The sequence below is a fragment of the Leucopleurus acutus genome (genome assembly GCF_964270905.1).
Source record: "Leucopleurus acutus genome assembly, chromosome: 10".
Lineage (NCBI taxonomy): Eukaryota > Metazoa > Chordata > Mammalia > Artiodactyla > Delphinidae > Leucopleurus > Leucopleurus acutus.
This window is the reverse complement of record NC_139153.1, coordinates 63,040,601-63,064,670: the sequence shown is the minus strand read 5'-3', so window position 1 is coordinate 63,064,670 and position 24,070 is coordinate 63,040,601. Positions and strand designations below refer to the sequence as shown.

Here is a 24,070-nt window from a genome sequence, read left to right as displayed (position 1 = left end):
CTCATGCCATCCCATTCTGACTCCACCGAGATTGTATGCCATTGTATTACCTCTTTCCTATTTTATTCCTTTGATGTATACCTTGATATTCAAGTTTCTTATCCAGATAGAAATTACTATTGAATAAATAGGACCTGTGGTATTTTTGCCATGTGGTATGTTTGATTTTTTTATGTCAGGTTAATTAATAGTTGACATTAAAGTAACACAGTTATCGCTCAAGTAAAGAATGCAGCCTCTTAAAACATGAATAGAAAATTTTGTTCTGTTTTGTTGTAATTGTTGTTTTAATTATTGGGGAATATTTGGTTAAGGCCAATGCTATAAATTAAGAAAATAATGGCTTGAAACATGTGAAACACTTTACTCATCTCTTTAAACTAGGGACTATAAAATTTTGCTCAAATATAACAAAATATCTATTCTTCAAGCTCTGTTATCACCCACATTTTTATTAATAGTAGCAACTATTCAGTGATCCTTTGCCACGTGCTTATACTATGTAACATCTTATACCATGGGCCACTTATTACAGACTTGATATACAGCATCTCAATTTTCCCAATAATCCTACAGAATGGGAGTTATTCACTTGATTTTATAGATGAAAAATTTGAGGCTCAAAAAGGTTATGTTCTTCTCTTAGTTCACCTCGCTAGAAAAATGACAGAATCAGAGAGATATGTAGGGACAGATATTTGTGGAAGTAAAGGAAACACTGAAGAGTGACTTAGGAAGAAGGAGTACAAAATTAAAGAGGAAATTTAGCAAGGACGATATCTGAACTAAAAAGATAAAAATAGAAAAGAGTGAGAAGAAGGAATACAATGGATAGAGTGAAAGTTTAGATAGTTTCTTGATTACTTATCATCTTGCTTTGGAAACTTTCAAACGTATATAAAAGAAGAGAGAATATGATAATGATTCCTCATGTACCACCACCCTGTTTCATTAATTATCAACTTGTGTTCTACTTTGTTTCCTCCGTATCCTCCACTGCTGCTGAATTAAGTTGAAGAAGATCACATGTAACAGATTATTTCATTTCATCTGTAATTGCTTCAATATAATTCTCTAAAAAATAAGGGCTTTTTAAAAAGCATAAATTATCAAACCTAAAAAAAGCATTACTATTAAATACCTAGTCAGTATTGAAATTTCTGTTACCTAAATGTCTTTTGACATTTGTTGAATGTTGATGGAAAATTTCTCAAAAACTTGCTAAAAAGTCAATTTCAAGTTTACATTAAAAGAAAAAGTTCAGTTGGCCTCTCACTGTTATACTGAATAACTTTTAATTTCCTGTTAACTCTGTACTGTATTCCTCAGAGCAACTGTTCTGGACCTTCTTCATTCCCATGCAAGCCCACAGTCTGAGCCTTCACTGACCACAGCCCCAGAGGTAGGCTTTACCCCCAACCATGAAGTGTATGCTGAGGGCATCCAGTGACAGTCACCTAATCTGTTTCCCTTTCCTCCTCTCACGATACCCTATACACCATCAAAACGTTTCTTGCAGTTAGTACTCATTCTCTTCTTCCCTGTAGTCTTAGCACTTCCGTAGAACCTAATTCTAAGGCAAACCCTCCTCTGCTCATGCCATCCCATTCTGACTCCACCGAGATTGTATGCCATCAACTGTATTACCTCTTTCCTATTTTATTCCTTTGATGTCCACCCAACTTTTCCTGTATGCCTAAAAACACTTAAGTTTCAATGACTAATTTAAAAAAAGCATAGATGAAAGGATGGATGAATAGATAAATAGGTAGATGGGAAAAACAGAGAGTACAACTTTTTAGCATGGTGTTTATCACGTTGTTTTGAATTTCCTTATATACAAATACTCCTTTCAAATTTTAAATTTTCTTATAATGGTACAATAATTTTCCATGTAATTTAGGTCTCTAATACCTGATGAGCCCTGACTAGCCTCTCTCTGTTGTCTTTCTCAAGCACTCAGCCACTGAGTCTTGTCAAGTCATCCTTTGCAGCTTTACCTCCATCCCTTCCTTCTATTCCTGCTGCCTTCATTCACATTGGGATCGTACACATTTATGCTGCATTAGGATTGAAACCTCCTAACTCCTCTACTTGCTGGTAGATGTTCCAGTTTCTCACTCATACCATGTATACTAAAATGTTAATCTTCTTAAGTATTTTTCCAATCACATAACGCTTTGGCGAAAAGCTTTACATGCTTCCCCATTGTGCCTTATGGAATCTGTAGTTAGCCTGGCGTGCAAGGGCTGCCCTCTACAATCTTGGCCAAATTGACCTTTCTAATCTTTCTAGCCTTATGGCTAACTCCCCATCAGCAGATTTCCATGACCCAGAAAAATGGGTTCTAATGCTATTCCTGGTGAGTATTCCTAATGCTTCAACTCCTGTTACCCAAGCGTTTCCTCCCCTTTAAGTGCTACTTTACAATTTTCCCAACACAACTAGTAATAGATTCTTATTCCTTTCTTCCCTCTTTGTCTTTCCACCTGCAGTGCCCTTCACTCCTTTCTTCCTGACAGACATCCCTTAATATTGGAAAAATTTAAATAAGATAATAGTTATTCCAAGCCAATGGATAGTTATGCTACAGGTTAAAGGAGATCTCCTAAGAGTCTCAGGAAAACAAGTTACTTTGGTCAGTTTGCCAAGATCTAGATTCTGATACCTTGGCTTGGGGGCCCATGCTCAGGACCCTTGTCAGGTCAAGTTTCAGGAGAAGTTACTTTTTGGAAGTGCTGGGGAAATGAGAGCTTGTAAGAGGGCTGAACTGTGAAATCAGTAAAAGAACTATGGCTCTTCTTGCTGTTTTTTTTAAGCCTGCTCAGGATTTCAAAATATGCATTTTTGGAAGACGCAAACATTCAGTCCATAATACTGGTGTATAAATACTTTCAATCATGTAGCACAATGCAGAAAGGGAGGGAAATATCAAAATTATGCAATGCTTCTGAGTTGTCAAACATATGTACTACTTCTACAGATTTATGTTGTAGCCATAACACAGCCCAAACATTCCCCCTTACATCTTCTGTTGAATTTTAGTACAATACCCAGGATTTTTGCTTGTTTGTTTTTCACTTTCACCAGGTAGTGGTTGGTGAGATTTTTACAATCTAAGTACAATGCATGTTTTAATCCAATTTTTGGGTAATTGGGAGTGAATGAATAGTTACTGAAACATAGAATTTTAGAACTTGGTACACACACGATCGTCTGTGATTTATTTAATATATAATAGAGGTCAGTGAGACTCAGAATCATTTCACTGACTTTCCAAAGGTTACACAATTTATGGCAGACCAAACCAATTGATATCAATTTAGCTACTAGTATAGATGCTTATATATGTACAAGTTATGGCATTCATAATGTAAAGCTTAAACTTACTAAACAATATTATAGTGCATACAATATATTATATATGAAAATTGATACTTTTATTTAGGCTGCAGAAGGATAAGGACCAAAAGCACTTATTCTTAATATTGGGCTCTCTTTTTTCTGAAATCCATTTAGCACATTGCTTTTAATAGGCATTACAGACTCAGAGATATATATTTCCTAAGTGATCATTTCCCTAGATTTCTATTACTCAATTCTTAAGGTCTTCTAGTTGTGTTGAATTTTATTATAGATACGGTTATTAAAAAGTTTTTGTTGATTTTTTTTTTAATTTGAACTCCTTATTAGCGTTCCTTCTGTTGGAAAAAGGTAAATCCTCCTGTATATATGTAGGCAATTACCAAGGAAGTCCGAATCCTTTCAAATGGTGCTTAGTATTTTGAAGCATAAAAGGTATAATATTCACTTTTTCAATTTTGAGGGTAATACTGACAGTTCTGTGACTACAGATCATTAACCCAAGGTGTACTTACATTTCTTAAAGTATAGGTCATATAAAAGCATACTGCTAATAGTGTTCTATCTTAATGGATTATAGTGGAAAATGCAGTATGGGTTTCAAAATTAAAATTCTGAAGATGGTGAGGCATATTTCTAAGGAAATGCAAGTAATTCAGTGTCAACATTGTGATGAACATTTTCTATCAAATCTATCATACTTTTCATTTTTCTTGTCATTGGTTTCTACCTCACATTTTAAAAAATATTTCACTGCACTTATAACATTACCATAAAAAGAGGGCTTCATGATCCTCGTTAGTCAATATGATTCATTAGAATTTAGATACTTTCAATATGAATGTTGCTATCAGATACATTTTCCCAAGATACTATTTTGTGCACATATTTTCCTCTTCAGGATTTATCTTGCTCTCAAAATCAAATCTAAACATGTGTCAGATTTTCAAGACCCTTCATAGCAGTTATGCAGATAAATCCTAAGTAAATTTGTTCCATATTCATAAGTGTAATAATCTTTTATTTTAACATTTTTAACTTTAGGTTAATTCAATAAACATTTATTAAAATATTACTGTTGCCATCATTCTAATTTTTGCCTCTATTTCTGTAATGCTAGTCTTCCAGCTTGGATGGCTAAAAATAATCTTTATTCATTATTTAAGGCTTATTCATGAAGCCCTGGTAGTGTATTTCATTCTACTGGGAACCCACCCTAACAACCATGTACATTTAGAGCTTTTTCTCCCCTTTCTCTGAATTACATAACAACTCATTATTTACTTTCCTAAATGAGCTTAAATTGTATCATGAATATGAAGTTATCATAAATTTATTGTCACTGTTTATATTATTTTAATATTTAATTTTAATATTATTTTAATTCAGTGTGTCTAGGTCACTTCAGGAAAATTTACTACTCTGAGAAAAATAAGTGGAAACTCATATCCTTGAATCAGTTTCTCTGAAACTACTAAAAGATGCAAAGTTTCACTCAAATCTTAAAAGTCACTCAGAATATCTTCCTGAAAGTTTTCTAAGTCTCATGTTGCTGATGAATGCATTTGCTTGTTTACTTTTTCAATTTATCAAACAAGAATAAAACAGTAATTAATGAAGAAGGAAGAGAAGAAGTTTAAAATTATATAACATGGTAGTTTAATGAATGCCATTTAATGTAACTGGTTTCTGTATTGACTTATGAAATCAATTAATATACCTTTTGAAAAGCCTTGTACTAATCAGGTATATCATTTTTATTTCATTATATATAGTCATTGTGGTTATTTCTACAGCACAGTGTGATTTAGTTAACTAGCTGGGAGTGTAACACCTTCAGATCAGGTTTGGCATACCTCATTTCTAATTATCATTCCTTTCCATGAATGTAACCCACCATTAAATTTAAAAAAAAAAGGCTACATTTTATTTTGCCTTTCTTGGCACAGCTGAAATTTTCTGTAGACTTTATATAAGTTTTCAAGATATCTACTGGGTGCTGGGAACCAGAAATCCTGTTAAGGTACCTGACTCCATTGACATCACATAAATTTGTCAAAGATGTGTAATCTGGTCTCCCAGATCCTGATGCATTGCATTATCTGTCATACAAGAGGGACTGTCATTTGTTCTACCTTTTATGTGCTAGAATCTTCCATTGACTGAGTGACTTCAATTACTTTTTAGAAACAAAACCCTTTATTTATCTGGTCAAGAGTTTTTGTTCATTTCCAAAGTCTCAAGTAATCTGTTACAGGAGACTATCAGACAAATTAAAAATAAATTCTTTCGATATACTGATTATTTTTTTACAAAGAATACCATGTAGTATAATAATGTTTCTTTATTTTAAAACATTCCTTTCTAGTTAAAAAAAAAAATAGTGCTAGACTGCTCCAGACATATGTTTTTAAAAGTTATTTTGTAAAATAAGTTTATAAAATGGACATTTTCATTTCTTTATCTCAATGTCCATACACTATCACATCACTAATTATTGTATATAAATGCATTCATTAATAATTGTGGATGTGACTGAAAGTTTTTCACATGTTCTATTTTATAGAGAATATGCACAAGACACAGGTGAGGCTTTTCTAACTAGCTTCTCGCTTCTCCTGCCACATCATACCATTTATAAATAAGGAAAGGATCACATGAGGCCATTAGAGTGATTGAAATTGTTCTTCCTAAAGAAAATCTGATTGAAGTATATTTCACTGGTAGCTTAAAGAAAGTCATCATCTTGTATAAATTGAACATGGCCCAGTATTTTGTTCTAACATCTTATTGGATTAAATAATATATTATCCATGACTTTCTTCATGTTCTAACATACTTGCAATGTATCCAGTATATTATCCTAGCTGTTGTTGCCATGTGTCTATTCCCAGGGCATTTCTTTCCTTCTCATTTCTTGACAATTTTTGTTCCTTGGTGAGAGAGAATAGCTCTCAACCACATTGACTGGTCTGATTTTAAATTTATGACTTGGTGGGTCCTTAATGCCACTCTGCAGTCACACTATATTCTGTAGTCCGTTCCCTCTTCTACCCTCCTAGCTGACTACTTAACTGCCTTTCCTCATACCGCTAACGTGTCTTCCATAATCCAAGGTCTTCTCAGTTGAAGACCTTGCCTCCCATTTCACTGAGAAAGTGGCTTTATTCAGAGGAGAACATCCATAGCCCCTCCACCACATCTGTACTTCCACCAGCACCTGCACCTTGTACCTAGCCTTCTGGCTTGGTAGTACAATGATCTTTTGAAGATCTTTATTCCCTCTGCTCTAATTACTTTTTGCACTAGATCCTGTCTTTTATTTCCGCTCAAAGGCCTTCCTCCAGAAATCCCTTGTTTCCCCATCCCACCTCCCACCATCTCTTGCATCACTGATTTTTACTCTTTACTGGAGCATTTCATTAGCACACAGACCTGCTGTTATTTCTCTCACCTTAAAACAAAACAAAAAATACAACTTCTCTTGACCCAGCTTTACCCACAGCTACTGCTCTATTTTTCTGCTTCTCATTGTAGTCAGATTACTCAAAAAGAGTTACCTATACCTGCAGATAACTTTCAGTATCTGAGGTTAATAAATACTTGGTGTGGGAGGATCCCTGAGACAGTTTGAGGCTGTGAAACAAATCCAGTGTTTAGAAGAAAATGATAGATAATTCTACTTAATGAGTACACAGACTAATTATTGTAATGAAATATGTTTAATTAAAAAGAAGTCTGCTTTCTAATAATTATACTGACTGTACACCAGTTTGGAAAACCACAAAGATTGATAAAGACAATACACATAAAGGTTGCAGGGAAAGTTTACACAAGGAGGGTAAATAAGTGTGTTTATAACTGTCGTTTAAAGTTAGCATTCTATATAGCACTCCTAGGCTCTTTTAATATACTTTGTCCTCTCAAACCCTATTAAACCCCTCCCAAGAAAGCTTTTGCTCTCACCACTCCACTAAAACTACACTGTGAAGTCATCAATTACCTGTATATTACTAAATCCGATGAATGCTTAATCCTCATGTTACTTGGCCTTGCAGTAGGGTATGACACTCTTGAGGACACCCTTCTTCTTGATACCCTGTCTTAACTTGCCTCTCAGGATGTCCCTTCTTTTAGACTTCCTTTGCTAGCCCCTCTTGTACTAGATCTCCTAACTATTCATCCAGTCTCCCTGGATGACTTGGATTTAATTGTCATCTCTACACTATAACACCCAGTTGACAGCTCTGGCCTAGACCTCCCTACTCAGTATTCCACTTGAATGTCCAAGTCCCTCAAACTTAACTTGCCTTTTCAGTCTTTCACCTAAAATTTAGTGTAGCTGTACCCTCCCCTATCTCAGCTCTGTCCTTCAGGTTGGTGAGCTGAAAAATCTTAGAATCATCCTCTTTTTCCCCCTTTCTCCCACATCCCATATTCAGTCCATCTAGAAGTCCTTTTGGCTCAAAATATCCAGCGCTGACGATTTCTCCTCATCACTGATAGTGGTTGGTACCAGGACCGTCTGGTCCTGGCCACCATCACCTCCCACTGGAATTGCTCCAATAGTTCTAACTGGCCTCCCTGCTTCCACCCTGCCTTCCAGCCTTAAAGTCTGTTCTTAAACAAAGAAAAGCCTGAAAAATCCTTTTCTAACATAAATGAGACCATATTATTACTTCAATAATAACCCTCAACAGCTTCCACTCTTATTCAGGAAAAACCACTGAAGGCTTTTTAATGCCTTCAAGGCATTGTGATTAGTTTCTCCCTTTCTTGTTTCATTTCTGCCCTTTCAGTTTCTTGAACCTGATATAGGACCTTTGCATTGCTGGGTCCCCCTGCCTGGGACATGCTTCCTCAGGATATCCATCTTGAGGACTTCCTCAAAGGACATTTTCTCAGAGAGGCTTACCCTGAAAACCCCAAACCCCTACTTCTCAATTTCCAGGGAACTGTGATTTCCCCTTATCCTGCTCTAATTTTTTCCCAATAAACATCATTTTATAGCTTATCACATAATTTACCTCTTCTCTGTATTGCTTGTGGTTTCTTCCCCTACTTTGTAAGCTTCACAAAGGGCAGGGATTCTGTCCTTCTCATCTGGCATATAGTCAGTCAAATGATTTCCCTTTCTTTCAGCATCATTTCACTCCTGCTGCTTCTCAAAGGCAATAATGGTTCTGTTTCCAACAGTTAACTTGGACTCTCTCCATTTTAGGGGCCTGTTCCTTAGGATATTTCTCTCTGCATTTACCTTTTTAATCATATCTTTTTGTCCATTTTGTTTTCTTTTACTTGTTCTGTCTGCTAAGCTAATTTTAAGCATATGTATTTAATTTTCTGGTCTTCAAGTCTTCTTATCCCCTTTCTTATCTTTGGTCCTTTCTTAGCTATATTTCTATTTCTAGAAGATTTTTTTTCTCTGTCCTAGTTCTCCAATACTTTTATTCTTAACTAGTTACAGAAATCTTGCTTTTCCCCTGAAATATTTCCCATGAAAACTGTAGCACCAATTTCTACCCTCTGTCTACCTGTCCCCTCCATTCACCCTACAGGCAACCTTGATTGCCATGATTTGGATCTGCCCTTCACTCAACATTCTACTGAAATGAAGATTCCCTTTGACTTAAAGCTAGTATGAAATTACTTAGTGTTACAAATATGTATATAGTTTGTTTCAATATACTTTTCTATCTTCTATTTTAGAAAACTGCAAAAATATTTGTGTATATATTTATATATATGTATATATATATTTATTATGCATTGAACTATTTTCTATTTTGTCCAGTTTTTCCTGAAAGCAAGCAATTTCTAGATCTTTCTCTATTGGGTATCTAAAATTGTTTCATATTCTTATCTTTAACAGGTCATTGCTTTAGTGATGGATATATTTACAGACGTGGACATTTTCAAAGAAATAGTGGAGGCATCAACTCGAGGGATATCTGTGTACATTCTGCTTGATGAGTCAAACTTTAATCATTTCCTAAGTATGACCGAGAAACAGGGCTGTCAAGTTCAACGTCTCAGAGTAAATATTTCATGCTTTGTTTTGCTTTCTTCAACTATTTTATCTTTATCTCAGTCATTGAATGTAAGGCATGTTAAGTTATATTACTCTAAATGTACACCATATATTTAAGGTGCTGACCACAGAAGGGGTCCTTTGTACTCTTCAGACTGTGACTTCACCATCTTCGTGATGGTTTTATAGGATGCTTTTCTTGATGGTGGGGCACTTAAGCTTTTGAGTTAACTTTGCTGCCAGTCATAATTAATTTACAACCTTGAAACGACTGGCTTGAGTGATAATCTTTCATTCAGCAGATATTGCTTGTCACAATCATTTAGCATAGTGTTTTCAGTGATGTTTGACTTATTAAAAGACAGGTGGATTTTACTCTTAGTTATTTTGTTATCATGCTACTATAACCTGAAAGGGGCTCTTGCAGTAGGACCCTAAGTGACTTATAGAACCATCCTGTGTAAATGATGTAAGTTATGTTAAAATATATTATTTTAAGTGACCATGTTCCTTCTTTTTTGGGTGGTGTTTTAAAATGTGCTTTTCACTATATTTGTTTTTGTTGTTATATGTTTTAAAAAATTATTTCATGTGTACTTTTTTGGTTACTAAGTTTTTACGATGACATATTTTACTTTTCAAGATATCCCCTTTCTAGCCATAATTTTTACTTTATATTTACATGCAATTCTAGAATATCCGAGTGCGGACAGTAAAAGGCCAAGATTATCTTTCCAAAACAGGAGCAAAATTTCATGGAAAAATGGAACAGAAATTTTTGTTAATTGACTGCCAGAAAGTTATGTATGGTTCCTACAGGTAAGATCATTGTGTTTACCTCCAGTATTATCAATCATTTATAGAATTTATGAGTTTAAAGTTTTAATGTAATCTGTTTAGTTATTTCTTAAAAATAAAAGAAGAACCCTTGCATGAAAAGCTTGGAAACTTGAATTTCAGTTCTGGCTCTGAAGTCATTGTGCAAGTCACATAACTTCCTTGGGCTTCAAGTTCTTCCTCCCCAAAATGAGAGCGTTGACTTATATCTCAGGTTTCCTAAATCTCTATAATGCTAAAAGTGTTTTTGTTCCTTATGAAAACAGTATGAATCATAATAATTGTTCATAAAAATAGAAGCTATCACATTTAAGAACCTGCCTAATGGATTGCTCTTATTTTAGTATTATTGAGACTCTAATGATTATCATGTTGTCATCATAGGACTACTGAAAAATCATTGAAGAGTCTGGCTGTAAAAATGCCATGGTAGACACTAGGCAAGGTTTTTCAGCCCCAGATCTACTCTCTGGCATCTTTCTAGGGTACCACTGCTGGAATATATCTACTTCTATTCTAGCTTGGCTCTTATGTTTCACTCACAGTCCTTAAAACTTCTCTGCAAGGCAGTTGTTTTTATCTACATTTGATAAATGATGAAATGGAAGTTCTAGAAGGTTCAGTGACTTGCCCGAAACATCACAGTTAAGGGCCAAAAGACAGTTCAGGTCTGGCAACACAGTCTAGGTCCAGCTGATTCCAGAGTTTAAGTGCTGCCTTCAAACTCCCTTATAAATTCCAGGCATTGGTCCTGAATGGGATAACACAGTAAGGCTACATCAATAGGCAGATAAAAACACCAAAAACACGTGAACTGGAGAGGGGGAAGATGGCGGAAGAGTAAGACTCGGAGATCACCTTCCTCCCCACAGATACATCAGAAATACATCTACACGTGGAACAACTCCTACAGAACACATCCTGAACACTGGCAGAAGACCTCAGACCTCCCAAAAGGCAAGAAAGTCCCCACGTACCAGGGTAGGGCAAAAGAAAAAAGAATAAACAGAGACAAAAGAACAGGGACAGGACTTACACCAGTGGGAGGGAGCTGTGAAGCAGGAAAAGTTTCCACACACTAGAAGCCCCTTCGTGGAGACTGCGGATGGTGGAGGGGGGAAGCTTCGGAGCCACGGAGGAGGGCACAGTAACAGGGGTGCGGAGGGTAAAGCAGAGAGGTTCCCACACAGAGGATCGGTGCCGACCAGCACTCACCGGCCCGAGACTTGTCTGCTCACACACTGGGGCGGGCGGGGCTGGGAGCTGAGGCTTGGGCTTCCGTTGGAGCGCAGGGAGAGGACTGGCGGCATGAACACAGCCTGAAGGGGTTAGTGCACCATGGCTAGCCGGGAGGGAGTCCGGGAAAATGTCTGGACATGCCAAAGAGGCAAGAGACTTTTACTTCCCTCTTTGTTTCCTGGTGCGCGAGGAGAGGTGATTAAGAACAATGCTTAAAGAACTCCAGAGACGGGCGTGAGACATGGCTAACAGTGCGGACCCCAGAGATGGGCATGAGACGCTAAGGCTGCTGCTGCCACCACCAGGAAATCTGTGTGCGAGCACAGGTCACTATCCACACACCCCTTCCGGGGAGGCTGTGCAGCCCGCCACAGCCAGGGTCCCGGGATCCAGGTACAACTTACATGGGAGAACGCACGGCGTGCCTCAGGCTGGTGCAACGTCCCGCTGGCCTCTGACGCCGCAGACTCGCCCCGCATCGTACCCCTCCCTCCACCAGGCCTGAGTGAGCCAGAGGCACCGAATCAACGGCTCCTTTAACCCCATCCTGTCTGAGCGAAAAACAGACGCCCGCCGGTGACCTACATGCAGAGGCGAGGCCAAATCCAAAGCTGAAACCCGGGAGCTGTGCGAACAAAGAAGAGAAAGGGAAATCTCTCCCAGCAGCCTCAGAAGCAGCGGATTAAAGCTCCACAATCAACTTGATGTACCCTGCATCTGTGGAATACATGAATAGACAACGAATCATCCCGAATTGAGGAGGTGGACTTTGAGAGCAAGATTTATTATTTTTTCGCCTTTTCCCCTTTTTGTGAGTGTGTATGCAAACGCTTCTGTGTGACATTGTGTCTGTATAACTTTCCTTTCACCATTTGTCCTAGAGTTCTATCCATCCGGTTTTTTGTTTGTTTGTTTGTTTGTTTTTTAATTTTTAAAAAAACGTTTTTCTTAATAATTATTTTTTATTTTAATAATTTTATTTTATCTTACTTTATTTTATTTTATCCTCTATTCTCTTTCTTTCTTTCTTTCTTCTTTCTTTCTACTTTTTCTCCCTTTTATTCTGAGCTGTGTGGATGAAAGGCTCTTGGTGCTGCAGCCAGGAGTCAGTGCTGTGCCTCTGAGGTGGGAGAGCCAACTTCAGGACACTGGTCCACAAGAGACCTCCCAGCTCCACGTAATATCAAACAGCGAAAATCTCCCAGAGAGCTTCATCTCAATACCAGCACTCAGCTTCACTCAATGACCAGCAAGCTACAGTGCTGGACACCCTATGCCAAAAAACTAGCAAGACAGGAACACGAACCCACCCATTAGCAGAGAGGCTGCCTAAAATCATGATAAGTCCACAGACACTCCAAAACACACCACTAGACATGGACCTGGCCACCAGAAAGACAAGATCCAGCCTCATCCACCAGAACACAGGCACTAGTCCCCTCCACCAGGAAGCCTACACAACCCACTGAACCAAATATAGCCAGTGGGTACAGACACCAAAACAACGGAAACTACGAACCTGCAGGCTGCAAAAAGGAGACCCCAAACACAGTAAGATAAGCAAAATGAGAAGGCAGAGAAACACACAGCAGATGAAGGAGCAAGATAAAAACCTACCAGACCTAAGAAATGAAGAGGAAATAGGCAGTCTACCTGAAAAAGAATTCAGAATAATGATAGTAAAGATGATCCAAAATCTTGGAAATACAACAGAGAAAATGCAAGAAACATTTAACAAGGACCTAGAAGAACTAAAGATGAAACAAGCAATGATGAACAACACAAAAAATGAAATTAAAAATACTCTGGAAGAGATCAATGGCAGAATAACTGAAGCAGAAGAATGGATAAGTGACCTGGAAGATAAAATAGTGGAAATGACTACTGCAGAACAGAATAAAGAAAAAAGAATGAAGAGAACTGAGGACAGTCTCAGGGACCTCTGGGACAAAATTAAACACACCAACATTTGAATTATAGGGGTTCCAGAAGAAGAAGAGAAAAAGAAAGGGACTGAGAAAATATTTGAAGAGATTATAGATGGAAACTTCCCTAATATGGGAAAGGAAATATTTAATCAAGTCCAGGAAACACAGAGAGTCCCATACAGGATAAATCCAAGGAGAAACACGCCAAGACACATATTAATCAAACTGTCAAAAATTAAATACAAAGAAAACATATTAAAAGCAGCAAGGGAAAAACAACAAATAACACACACGGGAATCCCCATAAGGTTAAGAGCTGATCTTTCAGCAGAAACTCTGCAACCCAGAGGGACTGGCAGGACATATTTAAAGTGATGAAGGAGAAAAACCTACAACCAAGTTTACTCTACCCAGCAAGAATTGCATTCAGATTTGATAGAGAAATTAAACCTTTACAGACAAGCAAAAGCTGAGAGAGTTCAGCACAACCAAACCAGCTTTACAACAAATGCTAAAGGATCTTCTCCAGGCAAGAAACACAAGAGAAGGAAAAGGACTACAATAACAAACCCAAAACAATTCAGAAAATGGGAATAGGAACATACATATCGATAATTACCTTAAATGTAAATGGATTAAAGGCTCCCACCAAAAGACACAGACTGGATGAATGGATACAAAAACAGGAACCATATATATGCTGTCTACAAGAGACCCACTTCAGACCTAGACACACATACAGACTGAAAGTGAGGGGATGGAAAAAGATATTCCATGCAAATGGAAACCAAAAGAAAGCTGGAGTAGCAATTCTCATATCAGACAAAATATACTGTAAAATAAAGACTACTAGAAGACACAAAGAAGGACACTACTAATGATCAAGGGATCAATCCAAGAAGAAGATATAACAATTGTAAATATTTATGCACCGGATGTAGGGGCACCTCAATACATAAGGCAAATACTAACAGCCATAAAGGGGAAATCGACAGTAACACATTCATAGTAGGGGACTTTAACACTCCACTTTCACCAATGTACAGATCATCCAAAATGAAAATAAATAAGGAAACACAAGCTTTAAATGATACATTAAACAAGATGGACTTAATTGATATTTTTAGGACATTCCATCCAAAAACAACAGAATACGCATTTTTCTCAAGTGCTCATGGAACATTCTCCAGGATACATCATATCTTGGGTCACAAATCAAGCCTTGGTAAATTTAAGAAGACCAAAATTGTATCAAGTATCTTTTCCAACCACAATGCTATGAGACTAGATACCAATTACAGGAAAAGATCTGTGAAATATAGAAACATATGAGGCTAAACAATATACTACTTAATAACGAAGTGATCACTGAAGAAATCAAAGAGGAAATCAAAAAATACCTAGAAACAAATGACAATGGAGACACGAAAACCCAAAACCTATGGGATGCAGCAAAAGCAGTTCTAAGAGGGAAGTTTATAGCAATACAATCCTACCTTAAGAAACAGGACACATCTTGAATAAACAAGCTAACCTTGCACCTAAAGCAATTAGAGAAAGAAGAACAAAAAAAAACCCCCAAAGTTAGCAGAAGGAAAGAAATCATAAAAATCAGACCAGAAATAAATGAAAAAAAACTGAAGAAAATGATAGCAAAGATCAATAAAAGTAAAAGATAATTCTTTGAGAAGATAAACAAAATTGATAAACCATTAGCCAGACTCATCAAGAAAAAAAGGGAAAAGACTCAAATCAATTGTGTTAGAAATGAAGAAGGAGAAGTAACACCTGACACTGCAGAAATACAGAAGATCGTGAGAGATTACTACAAGCACCTCTATGCCAATAAAATGGACAACCTAGAAGAAATGGACAAATTCTTAGAAATGCACAACCTGCCAAGACTGAATCAGGAAGAAATAGAAAATATGAACAGAGCAATCACAAGCACTGAAATTGAAACTGTGATTAAAAATCTTCCAACAAACAAAAGCCCAGGACCAGATGGCTTCACAGGCGATTTCTATCAAACATTTAGAGAATAGCTAACACCTACCCTTCTCAAACTCTTCCAAAATATAGCAGAGGGAGGATCACTCCCAAACTCATTCTACGAGGCCACCATAACCCTGATATCAAAATCAGACAAGCATGTCACAAAGAAAGAAAACTAAAGGCCAATATCACTGATGAACATAGATGCAAAAATCCTCAACAAAATACTAGCAAACAGAATCCAACAGCACATTAAAAGGATCATACACCATGATCAAGTGGGATTTATTCCAGGAATGCAAGCATTCTTCAATATATGCAAATCAATCAAAGTGATACACCATATTAACAAATTGAAGGAGAAAAACCATATGATCATCTCAATAGATGCAGAGAAATCTTCCGACAAAATTCAACACCTATTTATGATAAAAACCCTGCAGAAAGTAGGCATAGAGGAAACTTTCCTCAACATAATAAAGGCCATATATGACAAACCCACAGCCAACATCGTCCTCAGTGGTGAAAAACTGAAAGCATTTCCACTAAGATCGGGAACAAGAAAAGTTTGCCCATGCTCACCACTCTTATTTAACATAGTTGTGGAAGTTTTAGCCACAGCAATCAGAGAAGAAAAAGAAATAAAAGGAATCCAAATCGGAAAAGAAGAAGTAAAGCTGTCACTGTTTGCAGATGACATGATACTATACATAGATAATCCTAAAGATGCTACCAGAAAACTACTAGAGCTAATCAATGAATTTGGTAGAGTAGCAGGATACAAAATTAATGCACAGAAGTCTCTGGCATTCCTATACACTAATGATGAAAAATCTGAAAGTGAAATCAAGAAAACACTCCCATTTACCACTGCAACAAAAAGAATAAAATATTTAGGAATAAACCTACTGAAGGAGACAAAAGACCTGTATGCAGAAAATTATAAGACACTGCTGAAAGAAATTAAAGATGATACAAATAGATGAGGAGGTATACCATGTTCTTGGATTGGAAGAATCAACATTGTGAAAATGACTATACTATCCAAAGCAATCCACAGATTCAATACAATCCCTATCAAACTACCACTGGCATTTTTCACAGAAATACAACAAAAAATTTCACAATTTGTATCAAAACACATAAGAACCCGAATAGCCAAAGCAATCTTTAGAACGAAAAACAGAGCTGGAGGAATCAGGCTCCCTGACTTCAGACTATACTACAAAGCTACAGTAATCAAGACAGCATGGTACTGGCAAAAAAACAGAAAGATAGATCTATGGAACAGGACAGAAAGCCCAGATAAACCCACACACATATGGTCACCTTATCTTTGATCAAGGAGGCAGGAATGTACAGTGGAGAAAGGACAGCCTCTTCAATAAGTGGTGCTGGGAAAACTGGACAGGTAGATGTAAAAGTATGAGATTAGAACACTCCCTAACCCCATACCCAAAAATAAGCTAAAATGGATTAAAGACTTAAATATAAGGCCAGAAACTATCAAACTCTTAGAGGAAAACATAGGCAGAACACTCTGTGACATAAATCACAGCAAGATCCTTTTTAACCCACTTCCTAGAGAAATGGAAATAAAAATAAACAAATGGGATCTAGTGAAACCTCAAAGCTTTTGCACAGCAAAGGAAACCATAAACAAGACCAAAAGACAACCCTCAGAATGGGAGAAAATATTTGCAAATGAGGCAACTGACAAAGGATTAATCTCCAAAATTTACAAGCCGCTCATGCAGCTCAATAACAAAAAATACAAACAACCTAATCCAAAAATGGGCAGAAAACCTAAATAGACATTTCTCCAAAGATATACAGGTTGCCAACAAACACATGAAAGAATGCTCAATATCATTAATCATTAGAGAAATGCAAATCAAAACTACAATGAGATATGATCTCACACCAGTCAGAATGGCCATCATCAAAAAATCTAGAAACAATAAATGCTGGAGAGGGTGTGGAGAAAAGGGAACACTCTTGTACTGCTGGTGGGAATGTGAATTGGTACAGCCACTATGGAGAACAATATGGAGGTTCCTTAAAAGACTACAAATAGAACTACCATATGACCCAGCAATCCCACTACTGAGCATATACCCTGGGAAAACCATAATTCAAAAAGTGTCATGTACTAAAATGTTCATTGAAGCTCTATTTACAATAGCCAGGAGATGGAAACAACCTAAGTGTCCATCATCAGATGAATGGGTAAAGAAGATGTGGCACATATATACAATGGAATATTACTCTGCCAAAAAAAGAAACGAAATTGAGTTATTTGTAGTGATTTGGATGGACCTAGAGTCTGTCATACAGAGTGAAGTAAGTCAGAAAGAGAAAGACAAATACCGTATGCTAACACATATATATGGAATCTAAGAAAAAAGAAAAAATGTCATGAAGAACCTATGGGTAAGATGGGAATAAAGACACAGACCTACTAGAGAATGCCCTTGAGGATACAGGGAGGGGGTAGGGTAAGCTGTGACAAAGTGAGAGAGTGGCATAGACATATATACACTACCAAACGTAGAATAGATAGCTAGTGGGAAGCAGCCGCATAGCACAGGGAGATCAACTCGGTGCTTTGTGACCACCTAGAGGGTTGGGATAGGGAGGGTAGTAGGGAGGGAGAAGCAAGAGGGAAGAGATATGGGAACATATGTATATGTATAACTGATTCACTTTTTTATAAAGCAGAAACTAACAAACCATTGTAAAGCAATTATACTGCAATAATGATGTAAAAAAAAATCAATCAATATAATTCATCATGATAACAGACCAGGAAAAAAAGAAAAAAAAAAGAACACGTAAAGTCCTAGGTCACTCAATACTAAAGCCTGCAGGAAGCAGCCAGGAGAGCTGTGGATGTCAACAGGACAATGTGAGGGAATATTTTGCCTCTTCTCTTAAGAACTTAAAAAGTCCACAAGAAGGAGGCAACTCATTGAATAGGGTGGCTGTGGACAAGCTACTTAACTTGGTTGCCCTTTAGTTTCCTCCTCTCTAAAAGGAGGATAATAATAGAACCTACTTTGTGTCGTAAGAATTAAATGAGTTAATTCATCCAAAGCCCCTAATGTCAACTGCTATTTTAGGCCTGTTTTAACTGTTAATATTTGCTAAATTTCTCTTTGAGCTCAGGGACCCTATATTGAAAATCCTTTTTGGAATTTTAAAAGAAAATGTGTTAAGAGCAGAAGTTACAACTAGTGCTTGAAATTAATGAATTCTTTTAAAGACTCATTATTTGTGTTTCTATTTAGTCAGACCCACTTGTTTTTAGAGGGGTTTTAATTGAAATTTTAATTAAAATAGGAGTTCACTTGACTTATAAAATGGTGTTTATTATTCTCATCAAATTATTATTATTATTATATTATTCTCATCATAATGAGTACTTTCTATTTTTATTATTTAACTTGACTTTGAAGATTATCTTCAACAATAAATTCACATCAATACTAGGTATTAACAGGTGATATCTGTTGAGATGACTGTAAATGAGCTACTTTAAAATTGGTGTTGGAAAAAACAAACAAACAAACAGCAACAGAAACTCTTTATCTTCTTATCTATATCATAAGCCAGAGGCAAAATTTAAGTTGCTGTTTGTGTAAGTGAATATGGAATACATAGGACCACAGATTATTAAAATTCATCAAAACAATTATCTAACAACTCTACTCTCTTTATTATTTCATGTTAATTTTAAATATACTTCTTTTTAAAAAAATTGATGGTTTTCAGCCCTTGTCATTTTTGTTTTTTTCTGACTAATAATTATGGATTTTTCTTATTTTTACCAAATATAAGAGGATCTGGTGGAACTGTTATGAACCAGTCTTTGTAGAAACTGGTTAAAAATGTACTCTCCCTTTTAGGTAAAAGCAGCCTTTATCTCTGCTGTTCTAGTATTACCATTGTTTTCCTTGTAGGCAAATTCAGAATGCCTTCTTCTTTAATTCAAATTTCTTAGCCATAAAACTTCTTGAAATGCTAAATACCCAACATTTCTAGAGAGGTCTGGCATCTGTACTCACCATGTCACACACTGTGTGACAGCTCACATGTGACAAGGACAGTTTTATCAGGAAAACACAACAGGTGTTTTGCTACATCTTGATACTAACAGTGAAGAGATAAAACACATATACTTTTTTATCAATGTTTGTAAATCAGATTTTGAATTGGATACCCTCATTTGAAATTGTCATAGGAAAACCTGGAAGTTACTTAGTATTGTCCACAGATTTGACTAAGAGAGAATTTTGTACTTTCTTTTTCAATCTTGTGATCTCCCTGCTTTGCTTTCAAGATTTCCCCCCACTAGTTCATCAGTCTCTTATATAGCTTCTTATTTCAGCAAATATAATTTGTTTTCTGTGTTCAACCAAAACATAGCCACTATTGCTTCCTTCCTTTTTCCATACATTTCTTCTTCGACACAAATTGTTTTCCCACACTTTTCAAGTTTGAACTTCTAGGCTTCTAGTCTCTGTCAAAATACTGCTAACCTCTTACCATCTCTGGGGATTTTCTTCTATTTGATAGCTGAATATTTATTACTTCACTTGCTGTTTTTAACAAATTTTATATTCATACCTTCAGTTGGATTGAAAATTCCTCAAATGATTCACTTTTCTACTATTTCTTGTAAGTCATCCTGGTGGTCCACACATCTGTACATAAAAATATTCTTCTCATACTATGAATTCAGTAAGCATACTGATAAAATTAAGCATATCAAAATAAGAAGAATTTTAAGTTATACACTGCTGTTTATGATATTTTATGTATTTTAGAGTATTGTTCTGCACATTCTTTTAATATTTCCATCTGCCCTCTGTTATTATCTTCCCTGTATAAACAGTAAGCTCCTTTATTGTGGAGAATGGCTCTGTCTCCTCTTTCTTTCGTGTAAACCCCCATTATATCATGTACATTTTTTGAGACATAGCATATTAGCAATGGCCTTTTCAGCTCAGTTACTCTCTATGTTACATTATCAAGATTTTCTAAAATAAGATTTTAAATTATATATGAAACTTCAAGATAACTGTTGCCTCTAAACTTCAGGAGAGAGATTTGAAGTTCCACAAAGTACTATAAAGTAATTACAAACTTCAATCCCCTAGCAGTTGTATTCTACATGGAAAGGTCTTAATTGGCATTCTGATTGGCATGGTTTGTAAGTACTGAATTTACTGTATATACTGAGTGAAGTGAAGGATGCCCTTAGTGGCTGAAGCTGCTGCCACAAATCCTGTCTGTTTCCAAACCCTGGCACCTAAATTACATTTACACTTAAGCCACAGAGATGAAATACACGCATTAGCACAGATGATCTTGCATCATGACATGCTAGTACCATAAGGAATTGTAGCGAATTATGCTGTCCTTATCCTCATTCTGGCTGGGAGGAAACTGAGGTCCAAGTTCATGTGGAATAGACAGCTTGGCAGAGGCCAGGTCTCTCAACTTTTCCTCCAATACCAGCTTGCCTGCACCCTGCCAGGATGTTGTATATGGAATATAATGTCATATTTTACTCCATAAAATCTTAGTAGGCAGAGATGAAAAATGCACACCAGGCTTTTCTTTGTACTTCTTGAAATTATGGATGGATTGAAAGCCAGAACTTGTGTTGCTTTGTTATTTAACATATGAATATGGGAGTGGGGAGACATGTACTGCAAGCATATAATGACTGAAGATGTTCTAAATTATGGTAGTTAAGGAAAATAAACAAAAATACTCTTTTGTCAACATTAAATGACACTTTTCTTAATAGAGCTAAATATTGTCAGCACAATTAAAATTTGCCTATTTTGATTTTTTTTTTCCCAGCTACATGTGGTCATTTGAAAAAGCACACCTCAGCATGGTTCAGATAATCACAGGACAACTTGTTGAGTCCTTTGATGAAGAATTTAGGACTCTCTATGCCAGGTCCTGTGTCCCCAGCTCATTTGCATGGGAAGAGTCAGCAAGGGTGAAGCACAGCAAAGCACTCTGGGAGAATGGCATTTACCAGCATTCAGTGTCTTCCTTAGCTTCCATTTCCAGCCAAAGAAACCTTTTTGGTACACAAGACAAAATTCATAAACTAGATTCTAGCTACTTCAAAAACAGAGGGATATATACTCTCAACGAACGTGACAGATATAACATAAGAAATCATGCATACAGACCTCATTTTGTTCCCAACTTTAATGATCCAATCCATCAGCATCAACACAGTCAGATAAATGAAAATTGGAAGAGGCATAGTTATGCTGGGGAACAGCCAGAAACAGCACCATACCTGCTGCTTCACAGGGCTCTGAATCGAACAGTTAATGCTCCCTATAATTGGAAAAGGCCTTCAGATAGTCTCAGTGTGGCATCCTCGTCACAGGGAGGCTATGCAGGCCACCAGAACACACCTGCCCAGAGTTTTGCTGACAGACTTGCCCAGAGGAAGACGACAAACCTTCCAGAAAGGAATTCCAACTTGCGGAAGTCTTTTAACGGGACAGATAATCATATTCGCTTTTTGCAACAACACATGCCAAACCTTGAACATACCACCAAGTCATTCTTGCGTAACTGGAGAATTGAATCCTACTTAAATGATCATTCAGAAGCTTCTTGTGATTCCAATGGATCGGTTCTAGGTGACCGGTTTGAGGGCTACGACGGTCCTGAGAATTTGAAAGCCAATACCGTTTATACTCACTCTCGGCTTCGTTCTTCTTTTGTGTTTAAACCCACTTTACCTGAGCAACAGGAAGTTAACAGTTGTACAACTGATTCCTCAAATTCAACAGTCATTGGTTCCCAGGGAAATGACACTCCTAAAAAGATCCCAGACACCCCAACAGGTGCACAGCATCCGACAGACAAACCCTCACAGGAATCAACCCCCAAGCTCCCGTTGCAGTCAGAGGCACCAAAAACGCACACCCTACAGGTTCCCGAAAGCAACCTGGCAGTTTTAATCCCAACTACAAATGGCCCTACGGACTCAAACAAACATTTATGTACGACCTTGTCTGTAAATAAGCAGACAGATAACCTAAAGAATCAACAAAATGAGAATCTGCTTAAAAGGCGAAGTTTCCCATTCACTGACCACTCAAAAGCCAATTTAAATCATGGAAATAGTAAGCATTATGTGTATAGTACACTTACCAGGAATCGAATTAGACAACCAGAAAAAACTAAAGAGGATTTGTTAAAAAGTTCTAGAAGTGTTCATAATGTGACCCATGCCATGGAAGAGGATGAGGAAGAGGTTACCAAGAGAGGCCCTCCAAGTGGCACTGCTATCAGATCAATTTCCATTGCTGCTTTGCTTGATGAGAATAAAGAAGAACCCAACAAAGAACTCACTTCCAAGAAAGAAGTGAAGGGTTCCCCAAGTTTTTTGAAAAAGGGATCTCTGAAGTTAAGGTCATTACTTAGCCTTACCCCAGAAAAGAAAGAAAATCTATCCAAAAATAAAGCACCTGCCTTTTATAGAATGTGTAGTAGTTCTGACACTTTAGTTTCTGAGGCTGAAGAGAATCAAAAACAAAAAAAATCAGAACCCAAAATTGATTCATCTCCTAGAAGAAAACATTCCTCTTCATCCAGCTCTCCAGGCAGCATCCACAAGGGTAAGGAAGATGTAGCAGTTCGTTCATCTCAGGGGATACATTCTTCATCTGATGAAAGTAACAAAACTATACCTTCTTCAGGTCCAGTTGAAAGCAAGTTCTTGGAAAAAGCAGGAGATGCCTCTGCCCCGAGATTCAACACTGAGCAGATCCAGTACCGAGATTCAAAGGAGATTAAAGCAATTATTGTTCCTGAAAGAAAACCAGCTTCTTCTCCAAGACCAAAGCCCAATGATGAGCTTATAAGAACTCATTCAATTGACCGGCGTGTTTACAGTCGTTTTGAGCCATTTTGTAGTATTGAAAGCTCTATTCAGCCAACAAGCAACATGCCAAATACCAGTACACACCACCCAGAAATGAAATCCTCAACTATGGGCAATAGTTATGGCAGGTCCAGCCCAATGCTTAATTACAACTCTGGTGTTTACCACTCATATCAGCCAAATGAAAACAAGTTTCGAGGACTTATACAGAAGTTTGGAAACTTCATAAACAAAAATAAATGAAATACTGTAACTACAAATAGACTTTAAAATACAAAATAAATGTGGCTATAAATATTTGTCCAAAGAACATTGTAGATTTTTTTTGTAATATCCTAATAGATTTTTATGGGGGTGGAATTTTGGGTGCGAAGTATATGTTTACCAACTTACTAATGTATAGTAAAGTTATTGTTCTGTGTGATAAATTTAGTTGTGCTTAATTACACTATAGATGGAATGTCCATAAATACATGATTTTTAAATGGTAATAGTAAGACAAATGTAATGAAATTGTTTTCTTCAGACTGAAGATCTTCTTAAATCTTAAATGGAAACTTTGGTGGAGAGATGGTATATGGATTTTAACCATTCATTGCAAATGCTTTCCTTATTAAAACGGATCATGGATCATAACGCTGTCAACGGTCCTTTATAGTACATCTTTGTGGGGTTTTCATATCTTCAAATTATGAGAAAATAGGACAAAACCTTTGTGGTTTTTAATTACCTTTAAATTCTATG

The 24,070-nt window shown here is 36.8% G+C and overlaps 1 protein-coding gene across 1 annotated transcript in view; it reads left to right on the top strand.

Moving 5' to 3' along the window:
• FAM83B (family with sequence similarity 83 member B) overlaps nucleotides 1–23,569 on the top strand; it is a gene marked incomplete at both ends in the record, with an annotated part of 63,724 nt that extends 40,155 nt beyond the window's left edge. Inside the window, 3 exons of the mRNA XM_082848912.1 lie at nucleotides 9,236–9,400; nucleotides 10,089–10,213; nucleotides 21,268–23,569. Coding sequence (XP_082705038.1) covers nucleotides 9,236–9,400; nucleotides 10,089–10,213; nucleotides 21,268–23,569 — 2,592 coding nt within the window. The remainder of the gene's footprint in view (nucleotides 1–9,235; nucleotides 9,401–10,088; nucleotides 10,214–21,267) is intronic.
• Between the last annotated feature and the right edge of the window lie 501 nt (nucleotides 23,570–24,070).